This window comes from Lonchura striata, chromosome Z (assembly GCF_046129695.1).
Source record: "Lonchura striata isolate bLonStr1 chromosome Z, bLonStr1.mat, whole genome shotgun sequence".
NCBI lineage: Eukaryota > Metazoa > Chordata > Aves > Passeriformes > Estrildidae > Lonchura > Lonchura striata.
In genome coordinates this window covers 8,603,600-8,615,188 of record NC_134642.1, presented here as the reverse complement: position 1 = coordinate 8,615,188, position 11,589 = coordinate 8,603,600, and the positions used below count along the sequence as shown (strand labels likewise).

The 11,589-nt window shown below is 39.9% G+C and overlaps 1 protein-coding gene across 1 annotated transcript; it reads left to right on the top strand.

Annotated features, from left to right (window-relative positions):
* Positions 1-3,000: 3,000 nt before the first annotated feature.
* NXNL2 (nucleoredoxin like 2) lies at positions 3,001-9,142 on the top strand. Its single transcript, XM_021530441.3, has 2 exons — positions 3,001-3,302; positions 8,553-9,142. Exons 1-2 carry the CDS (start codon positions 3,001-3,003, stop codon positions 8,719-8,721), a joined length of 471 nt encoding a protein of 156 aa, XP_021386116.1. The 3' UTR covers positions 8,722-9,142.
* The last annotated feature ends 2,447 nt before the right edge of the window (positions 9,143-11,589 follow it).

Below are 11,589 nucleotides of genomic sequence, written 5' to 3'. Positions count from 1 at the left end.
AGTGTTAACTGAAGCAAAATTCACAAGGAAAGTAGGATAATCTTTGCAATGTGAGCACAAATAAATGAAAAGTCTTGGGCTTAGATTAAAGACAGGACTAAATATTGTTACCTTGAAATAGTAAAGTAAATTCAATAATAATAAGATCTTTTCTAGCAAAATCATAAATGCAATTTTTTGTGGTAGGGCGTTTTAATTTAATTTAATTTAATTTAATTTAATTTAATTTAATTTAATTTCATTTCATTTCATTTCATTTCATTTCATTTCATTTCAATTCCCCAGAGTATTCCACTGGATGAGTATTGTGTGCAGATTTGCTGATAGTGTCACATCAGAGCTAACACACTACCCTGAGACTGGACCACAGCTTCTGTGTAAAGAAGCTCCATTATTTTCAGTCCAGGTGGAGATTAGGGGATGGAATAAATCGCCATAGTGTTAACACCTCTAACAAGAACAGTCCTAGAAGACATTTCTAGCTGAAACAGGTCTTAGTCCCTTTGTTATGAATCATAAAGTGAGGCATTTCTTATTGGTCCATGTTAAAGTAATGGAGAAATGTCTCTGTAGTCAAATCAAAGGCAGGTGCAAGATGAGGTTTTCTGTGTTGTATTTTCAGTGAATCTCTGATATGTTTAGTGAGTTGATCACCTAAAGCTTCCTGAGGGAAACTATCTGGTTCCTCATGCCTAGTAGCTGTTCCTCAAAGAGCTTCAAGAAGTTTAATATCACTGTCATATACATCCAGCTCTTCCCCCCAGATGTATGTAGTTATCAGCTTTTTTCTCCATGCCTAGAGGTCTCAAAGACAATCTCAGTATGTTCTTTTCTCACAGCACAGCCCTATTTCTGGCTAACCAGCTTTCTAATCTGTACAGATGGAACAGCTGGGAGTTCCTTGGGTCATTGCTTCCACTCACAATACCTGAGAAAACACACTTTCACCACCAATGGAAGGAGAAAGTGGTAGGAATATCAAGAATGTACCCATGGTAACCTGAACTTGTACGGAAATTTTTTCCATTTTTCGGTGATTCTACAGGCTTTCTTCTATTCTTCGATTCCACCTGGTTTCACAGTGGTCTCACAAAGGCAGACTGTATGGCAAATCAAAAACTCAGGTGAGCCTAATTTCTCACCTGTGCTATTTTAAGAATAGACAACCTTCATGGCTCCTTTTGTCTTCTACTTTTGATATCCGGAGGAATTCTGAAGTGGGAAACTGCACGAAACAACATCAAAGTTGCAGAAAGGACTGAGGAGATGTGAGAGATGGGAGAACTGTGTTGTTTTAAATGGCACTTCTGTATTGGAAGCAGATGAGTATCTGGGTTTGAAAACAGTGTTGTTTAACTCTCCATGAAAAATGGAGAAATACAGTATTTGAATAAAAGCTATTTTTTAAGCACCTAAGCATTCTTTTTTGTTTTCCAGTAGAATATCAGAATTGAAGTAACATATTAGTCCAGATATACTTGGAAATTAATAAAAGGGCCTGCATTGTAAAGATTAATGCAAAAGAATCTCTTAGAAAATGATGAAATAACTATTTTCTTTTAAATGTGTGAACTTCTGCACAAGAAACTGTCTTTTATTTAGCCTATATTTTCATAATAAAAGGCAAAAGGGGTAAGATAAATGGCAGGAATGCAGCTCCCAATTCAAACTGACCCTACAACCAGTTTTGATGAGCCTATTAAAGAAAACCAAAGACTGCTGTGTTACTTCTGAGGTTCATCTTTGCACTTTCTCTCACATGTTCAACTATTTTAAATTATACCATGTTCTTTTTCACTAGGGACAGAACACAGACAAAGAAAATTTTTTGGCAAGTCAGTGGAAGAAAAGCACATTTTAAAAATACCTCAAAAGGAAATGTATGTGGGGTAGAATACTTGGGCTCAGTTTATTCCAATACAAATTTAAACTGGAATTCTGACTTGAAGTATTGCTGTACTCACTGTTCATACTATATGGTCAGAAGATGATCAGATGTAGAAATTGGACTTTAATTTTGCTATAAACTTGGTTGTGATTTACCCAACCAAGCATTCATCATTATTAGCATCCATTCCATTCTAGTGTTCAGTATTTGAATCATAATATATACTTGTCACAATTTTATCTTTTCTGTTAGTAAAATTGACATATTTTTGAGAGGCTGAAGATAAAAACGAGGAATACTGAAGAGCAAATCCTAGAATGCACTTGTACACACAGTTTTGATGTGAAATATTTTTAAGGCAGCATCAATAAATACTTGATGTATGCATTATAAACACTAGAGTTTATTTTGAGGAATACTGATTTTTCTTTAAGATAAATTCTCTTTAATTGGGGTTTGCACAGTTCGTGGAAAGGAGGAAAATGTACGAAGTTTGATTATCGCCTTATTGCGATCCTTTAATTAAACAGTTATTTAATAGCCCTAACACCAAATCGTCTTTCATTTATGTTTTTGCAGGTTGCTTTAGGCACAAAAAAAGAAAAAAAAAGAAAAAAAACGCACAAAAAACCCCCCAAAAAACCAAAAAATGACAAAAAAAAAAAAAAAAAAAAAAAAGAAAAAAACGGAGGAGCGGCGGAAGGGGCCGCGTTCCCTTGGCTGGGCGGGCCGGGCGGTGGCGGGCGCTATAAAGCGGCGGTGGCGGTGCCGGGGGAGGGCGGCGGTGTCGGTGCCACGAGGGGTGTTGGTGGCGGTGTCGCGGCGGTGTCGGTGCCACGAGGGGTGTCGGTGCCGGTGCCACGAGGGGTGTTGGTGTCGGTGTCGCGGCGGGTGTCGGTGTCGCGGTGGGTGTCGGTGCCACGGGGGGTGTCGGTGTCGGTGCCGCGGCGGTGTCGGTGCCACGGGGGGTGTCGGTGTCGGTGTCGCGGCGGGTGTCGGTGCCACGAGGGGTGTTGGTGTCGGTGTCGCGGCGGTGTCGGTGCCACGGGGGGTGTCGGTGTCGCGGCGGTAAGGACGGGATCCCGCCGGTCCCGCTCGGTGCCGGCGGCGGCATGGTGGATGTGTTCAGCGGGCGGCTCCTGGTCAGCAAGGACGGGCGCAGCGTGGACCCCGAGGCGGCCCTGCAGAACAAAGTCGTGGGCTTGTACTTCTCCGCCGGATGGTGCTCGCCGTGCCGCGACTTCACCCCCGTCCTCTGTGATTTCTACACGGAGCTGCTGGAGGAGACCGAGCCCCCCGCCCCCTTCGAGGTCGTCTTCATCTCCTCCGACCACAGCGCCGAGGAGATGGTGGGCTACATGCGCGCCATGCACGGAGACTGGCTGGCCCTGCCCTTCCACGACCCCTACAAGCAGTGAGTACCACTGCCACCCCCGCCCGAGGGCTGGGAGGGGGCAGGCGGGGCACTTGAGCAGCAGCAATGCAGCAGCTCCCGGAACATCCTCCTCTGCCCCCTTAGCCCGTCCCTGCCTCCCGCTGAAGCCCCTGGAGCCTGGCTTGCAGCATCTCCCGGCCCGAGCCGCGGCTGCCCCGGCTGCTGCTGCTCGCCTGGCTTTAGCCCGTCCCATACGTTAAGAACGCGGCTTGGTGCACCTCGTTTGGAAACTAAAAGTTCTTTGAACAAGAGTTGGTAAAGACCCCGTGTGTTGATTAGATGAGTGAGGTGAAAACAATTTGAGGATCAAGTAATTTCTTTTCAGCACGGCAGTAATTGTTACTAAGGCTGGTCTGCATTGTCTAAGTTAGTGCTCTGGGAAAAGGCAAAAGACGCAGCAAAACTTGTAACTGAACTACTTGAAGTAGAGCAAACTGTGAAGAATTTCAGACAGATACAGTATCACTGGAGTTTAGCGGAGTTGGAGTTTAGCGGTGGCATACCGCACCCGGTAACTGGGGTGTAAAATTCCTGCGCTGTTCAGTTTCCCAAATGACATTCCTGTAGGCAGCTTGCTCACGAAAACAGCAAAAGGAAAGGGCACGACTGTGTGCGAGTAACGGGGTGAAGGATGATACCAAGAAATGCTTTGATGACCTAGGAGACATTTGGATTACTTTCAGAAATCTGATTTAGCTCCTACGAGTAGAAACTGGGATTACAGGAGGACAAGTAAGATGTTCAGGGTTACTGAAATGCTGTAACTGGAGACTTGAGATACATGTAAATATTGATAAAGGGACTTTTTTTCCCTACTCTTTAAATGAGTCAGCTGTGGAAATTTTTTTCCAGATTGTACCAAAGTCAAGAAGCAACATGACTTTTAAATGTAGATTGGGTAATAAAACTTGCAGACAAATTAATTCTTCTAAGAGAGAACTCTTTTCTAGTGCTTCTAGTAACTTCTTTCATTTTAATTCTAGATCCATCCCACTGTGCTACCTGGCTCATTTCTGGATGCCCACTGCCAGTTTACGTTAGATCTTTTTCCCACTGGCTTAAATACTGTTTTCCATAGCTCTCTACAGTCTTCCCAGGCAGTAATTGTATTTGATATCTACTAATCATAATAGAATGCAGGCAAATTTCCTGATGGAAACGTAGCACTTGAAGTCTCTGCACCCAGCAAGCTCTTCAGCATGGGAATGTGCTTACAGCTTCATCCTCTGTGGATTAGAGGTCTATTTCTGACTGCTCTTGCTCAAGTCTTGTGGAGTGGAGGCAAAGAGATAGTTTAATTGGCTTTTCTGTGGCATCCTGCAATGTCCTTCACAGTTCTGTAGAGGAGCTTGGCTTCTCCTGCCAGATGACTGAGATCACAGTGTCTTTCTGAAGAACAGAGTGGAGAGGGATATGCACAAGCAATGTTTTTGAAGTTGTATTTCTTGTGTGTAACAGTAAAGGACTCTGTGGAGCTGCTGCGGATTAACTGGTAGTTTGGTGTCAGGGGTACTGGTGAATCATTGTAGACTTAGAGGAGATGTGTAGTCACTAATCCAAACTATAATTCTGGCTAGATACTAAGTCTAATTAAGAATATAAACTTTTATAAATGGGTAAGAGAATTGTATTATTATTTTAAAATTTATTAATATTTTTAAAGTTCCATAGCAATTAATTGAATTGGCTAATGGTTTTTTTTTTGACTGTGTAAAGAAGGCATTTAATATCTTCAGTGAGGTTAAAATATCCTAGTTTATTGCTTCAGTGTTTAAGGTACACAATTGCAGTATAGACTGATGTCTCTTCTAGACAAAACAGAGCCAAAATTAAGTATTACCATCCAAAATACTTTTCAACAACAGAAGCATTGATGATGAATTTTGTCTTAAGAAATAGCCAGCATTCATATTTGTAGTGTGTAGAGCTTAACACTGCAGTGTCAAGCCTATCTTCAGAGAAGCAAAATATTGAATTCAAAGCAGGATATCCAGACTCTCCCATGATATCAGTCATGACTGTTTTCCAGAGGTGTGACAGCACCTTACTACTTCCTGAAGTCTGTGGCATGAATAGGAAACACTGCTCCTGATCCTTTTACTGTCTGCAGGTTAATCTAATTTTTTTTTTGTTGCCTGAGGCACAGTAGTAGAGTGTGAAGACAGTCTGGTAGGGCTTGGAAGAGAAAGAGGGTAGTAGAGAGGAAAAGCAGGTGTTGGACATTTCATGTCAACAACAAAGACTGTTAGAAAGGATTGATGTTTTGATAATGGCACACAAAGACATACTGCTGTGTTTGTACTGAACCCTGTGGTGAAAGGCATCAGTTTTTGTGAAGGTGCCTGGTGTTTACAGTAGTTCTTGTAGGCTTCCAGGTTGGCAGGTATTTACTGAGTTGGCCTGTACAGCTCAGTAAAAATTAGAATTATAGAAAATGCCCATAAAAGGAAAATAAAAAGGTTGTACATTTTATGTTAGGAAGCTTTATGTATGAGGGTGGATTGGCACCTCCAGAAATACTGGGGAGGATGGGGGATTAAAAAGCAAAGAAAGAATAATATTAAGTATCTGAACAGTTAAGAGCAATTGCTTAGTTCTTAGACTTTTTAGATTGCTATTGCAAAATCTCAGCAGACACTTTAAAACTGAATCCCAAGCATGTGACGTGCATGCTTACGACTAAGATTTAACAATGCAGGAATTTCACAGCTAAAAGAAAATACTTACAGCTGTGTATTGCAGGGCATACTGCTAGAAGCAGATGAGAAAGGTGCCCATCACTTTCACATGACAGCACTTCCAAGTGAAAGCTGTTATAATTATTATAAAGGTGTTATAATTAAGCTGTTATATGTGTTGTCAGATATCACATTACACATGTGTATAAAATTTATCCTTTATGTTCCCAAGATTATATTGTATCTGCCCCGTGCAGTCTTCATGTCAAGAACACTCTTGCACATAGATCTTATATTGAGATACCTGTGTTGTATCTCAGCCTGGGTAGGCAGTCAGACCCCAGACAGCTGCTGGGTCACTCTGTCCCCATGGGATGGGGGAGAGAATGTGGAGGGTGAAAGTGAGAACACCTAGCAGCCGAAATCAAGACAGTTTAATAGATAAAGCAAAAGTAAAGATACACAGGCAAAGCAAGATATGAAATTCATTCACTAATTGCCATTCACTGACAGATATTTAACAGTTTCCAGCACAGGGGAGCTTCATCCTGCAATGATTGCATGGGAAGATAAATGTCCTGGCTCTGAATTTTGGTCCCTTCTCCCTTCTTTCTTCAGCTTTTACAGCTAATCATTCTTAGGGCATTTGAGATGAGCTGTCCCACTGGTGCCTCCTCACAGGTTCTTGTGCACCACCAGCCTACTCACAGGCATGGTAGCAGGAGAAACAGAAAAGTCCCTCATGCTGCACAAGCACTGTTCAGCAATAGCTAAAACACTGGTGTGGTATCAGTGCTGTTTTGGTATGGAGCTGCTGTGAAGAAAATTAGCTCTCAGCCAATGTCAGTATTGTCTGAAATAATTTATCAGGAATACAAAATCTGTGCTCTCAGAAACTTTCATCCAGCCTTCTCATAAAAATAAAAAGATCTAATGGCTATGACTTCCAGTTTGCCTCAGTCTCAATGTCACGTGTTTTTATTTCTACTTATGGTTTAATGATACCATGAGTTGCCATTGGAGTTAGTCCCATGGCACATATGTGATTTGTGCAGGTGAGTCATGGGATTTTAGGTCCTTTTGGAGAGAATGATCTTAATAAGTTTTGAGAAGCCATTTTTGTAAGCACATGTACACAATGATTAAGAAGAATTTTCTGCAGAACTCTTTCTGAGCCTTCTTCAGGTCCATCGATCTTGAAAGCTGCACACAAATGTAATCATAACCTGTGCATGCTTCAGTCTGGTTTGATGCAAGCAACCTTCTGCCCTAAGGCTGTGTGAACAAGGTGCCATGCTGGGCTGGATATATGCATTCCCTTAGGAAAGTGAAGTGTAAGATTCCAGTCTCCATACCAAATTACCTTCAGTCTCCACGAGAGTAGTTTTACATGGCTTCTATGCATACTTCCTTGGGAATATGGGTTTTTTTTTTTCAACTGTTTTAGTAGGTTTTGGAAAGGTCTATGGGGGTTGTTGGTTTATTGCTTGTATGTCACAATTCACTGAGAAAGCAAACCTGGCCCATACCCGTTACTGCTGCTTCTGTAGTATTTCCTGCATTATTGCTCAGCCAACATAATGGCAGAGCAGTGTCTTTCACCTTGTTTTTCTTCTCTTAAAGAAAAGTACAGAAGGGGAGGCACATTTCAGGAATGTTTTATCTGGGTTAGTATTTCACTTTCTTTTTTTTTAGTATTTTTTTTCCTCCCAGGAAATCATTCAGAATGCCTATGTATTAGTGTCAAGCATTTTTTAACAATGTCTATTTTTTTTCTACTCAAATTTCTTTGGCTTTTGAACCTCATGCAGCCAAATGTTCTTGCTTGTGGTGATGGTGCTCAGGCAGCATACTTCCATTTAGTATTTAAAGTATGTTTTGCGAGAGATGTTAGTGTTTTGGAATTTGCCTATTCTGTTATTGCCTGGTTGGTGTTTATCCTCTGGTTCTCCTAAAGGTGCAGAGGAGGAGTTGAAATTTTTTTCTTTGGCAACACAGATGGGTGGCTCTTATTCCAAAAACTGTTCCATTTACACAAAAAGATTATTCATCATGCTTTCTTTAATGGTGATTTCAGGAAGTAGCACTATGGATCACTCAAGTGTATTTGTAGGGGAATGAATATCAAATGCTAATCTAAGTGAGATCCTTCTCCTGTCCTGTAAAAAGGGCCCAGAATGACATCTGTTTTGGGCTAGTAAAAAAAAAAGGTGGAAGAGTATATCAGACTTTGCTTCTTTGGACAACTTTTACATCTCCAAGAGCCTGTGCTCCTGTGGAAACTGCAGGCAGCAGTGATGAGCATTTACAGGAAGGATGCTGCAGCTCTCTGAACTCTCAGAGCTGCATTTCACTGTGTAGGCTTCCAGCTACAGCCTTGATCATCTCCTTACACTACCCAGTGCTCTGCCTCAAACTCTGAGGAAGCCCAGGCACTTACCACTTCTGCTCTCCCATGTGTCCTGGACAGAGTGGCATTTGTGTAAAGACACTAGGAGTTTTCTTAAAATGCTCCTAATGACGTGTTTCATTTTTAATTTTTTTTCCACAGTGATCTGAAGAAGAAATACAACATCACAGCCATTCCTAAACTGGTGATTGTGAAACAAACTGGAGAAGTCATTACTGACAAGGGAAGAAAACAGATCAGAGACAAAGGGCTATCCTGTTTCCGGAACTGGCTTGAGGGTGCAGATATCTTTCAGAATTTTTCTAGCTAAGAGGTTGACAAATAAAAGCAAGAAAAGGCATTGTGGAAAAGTTGGTAGAGTTCTGAAAAGACTCTTGCTTTTTTTGTATGAGAAGGGTAAGATTTATTTATTTATCTTTGCTTGAAAACAAATTTTGGGTTTGACTTGAAGACCAGTTATTCTAGTATCATAAACTGCAATTATTGTTGTATTGTTATATCTGTGGTATTTAATATGAACCACAGTGTTCCAGACAAGAAGAACTTCAGAAGAATAGGCTGTTTAGACAGCAATAATAGAAATCTGTGAAATCTATGCAAACATTTTGCAAAGTCAAGACAATAAAAATAAATGCAAAAAACCTATTTATTGATGAGGGTTTTTTCAGGCAATTAGCACATTTTATTAAGAAAATGAAACTATTTGCTTTAATAAATTACTGTTTATGAAATATGTCTCATGTATTTCCTTATCTATCTCAACAAGAATAATCAGAAAATGTCATGACTTTAAAATAGAACATATTTGTCAGTACTGAAGAAATATTCTTCTACTTCATTGTACTTTTATGGGATTTATTTATATTTATTTATAGTTCTGCTCAGTTTTCCTTACCCCTAGATTTTAAAATGTTGCCCTATAAGCTAACTAAAGGATTCAAATTAGATGATATTTGTGGTCCTTTCCAACACAAGCCATTCTATGGTTATGTGATGTTAGCTCCCAAGTTAACATCAGCTCAGGTTAAGAAGAAATTATTTTCCATCTTTTCTTTTGCCAAAATATGTAGAAGAAAACATCAAAAATTATACCAGGTCTCTCTGATGAATGCTCCTGTATCTAAAACACAGCTTGATTTGCTGTCTCTTCATGGTTGGGGTCCCAGCCCAGACATTCATGCCATTAATGAGCCAAAAAATCCCACTTCCCCATGCAAGCCAAGTGTTTGTTGATTAGAATTTAAAGACTTTAACAGAGTTATTATTGTTTCCATTACAAGCACTTATGTTAGTAACACCTGAAGTCTGGCTGACTCAATTTGGAGCAGAAGTGGGTCCTGGTCCCCTGACTGCCCTCGGAATTCTGACTCCCTGTCCATCCCTGGGCTGTGTGCGTTCTGTAGAGACATTTCAGTGAGTCACCCCAGAGTGCTGATCCCTCAGGGCGTGGTTGTTCTGCTGACAGCTCTTTGCATGCCTGTGTTTGAAGGGTTTCCACAGCTTTGTTCTGTTGGTTGGGATGTCCCATCTGCAGTTATTGGTCACTGACCCCATCCACGAATGTCTCTATCGTTTGCTGAGGTACCTTTGCCTTACCATGACAAAGCAAAGAGGGTCTTTAATTTAATATGAGTGAGTAGGTAAGAAGCAAGTACACCAGAGAAACTGATTTTTAAATGAAAAACAATAACTCTAAAAAGTGTCCAGCAGAGCTGTGAGTTCTGAGCACCTTTAAGCTGTTTTTAAAATTACGCCTGGCTACACCACAGGCAATTTCTGTTTTTTGCCATCTCACCGTACAAGTATTATTCATGGTCTTTCCTAATGAATGCTAAACTCCTTAATAAATTTTTTGGGCAAGTGAGATGTGAGCTCTGCCTACTGGTCTGCAACAACCTAATAGATATATTTCAAATATAAGATGAGAAAAAAAATTAATTGAAGTTTTTCCAAAATTTTTAAGATAGGTTCCCTAAATATGGAATAATTTATATAGCAAAGGTATCCACTGCACCTTATTATCAGGTGCCAGGCATTACTTCAGCCAAGATATCTTGATTCATTGTTTGTCTATATACACATATATGAAAGAACTCAGTATTTTACACAGAGATGGACTTAGGCTCTTTGGATAATTGATACAAATTAAGTAACACAAGTTACAAATAAAATTCAGCTTAGAATTCATAATGATGAAACAAAGATATAAACTATAAAAAGCTTGATGTGATTCAATAAAGGACTGTTGGTTTTGCACATCAGTGTTTGGAATATCAGAAAATTGTTTCCCTTTTCAGTGGAAATAATCCATGTTTGACCTAGATGAAGTACAGATAAGTGGAAAATATTTTCTTATTAGCAATAACTTGTGAAATTAGAGAAGCAAATACTAGTGGGTCATCTGTAAGGGTTATTATTACTTGGAATGTGTGTTCTTTACAGTGTACTCATCACAGAATGTACAGAATTGCCCCTTTAATGTTCTTAATTTTTTTTTTTTAGTTCACTGATTACTTTCTACTCTCTAGTTACAGTCACCTTGAATATTAGTGAATTTTAAGTGGAATGGGGGAAAAAACCTCATTTTTAAAATACAACAATAGACAGTAGCATAGTGATTATGGTTGCTGCTGCACCTTTTTAAAGGTGTCAACTAAAAAAATAATATTAAGAGGAGGCTCCTAATTCCACTGGACAAGACATTGTCCATTATTAGTAAATAATTTATGGATCAATATATGCTAAGATTGCATAAGATCCAGTGATGTTAAATTTGTTGTAGACTTTATGGACAATTAATTACTTTACTATGAAAAATGGCAAGGACTGTAAGTTGCTACTTTGTGAATTTACAAATAGTCTGAATCTTGTAGAGCCTTGCTGGAGGTGAGTGCTGCAGGCTGTCCTGTGACTCTTTTTTTAGAAAGAGGTAAAGCAGACTGGTGGCAGATTCAGACATGAAATAAACATCAAAAAGGCAATGAACATCTCTCTCTTTGTTAATCTTTTATTCCTTTTATTCCTTAACCGTGCTCTTGAATAAATATTTCTTCTTCCTCCTCCAGAGCTGCACTTGTCAAACTTTAATACCATTATGATATATTTAAATATATATATCTACTCATAGAAAGGGGAGGTGGGGTGGGTGGGGTGTTTAATCTCTGCTATTTCACCTAAA

Excerpts from the sequence above, each read along its gene's own strand:
- NXNL2 (XM_021530441.3), top strand. The coding sequence starts at position 3,001 with ATGGTGGATGTGTTCAGCGGGCGGCTCCTGGTCAGCAAGGACGGGCGC. Across the intron at positions 3,303-8,552 it reads TTCCACGACCCCTACAAGCA|TGATCTGAAGAAGAAATACA; the intron begins GTGAGTACCACT and ends TTTTTTCCACAG.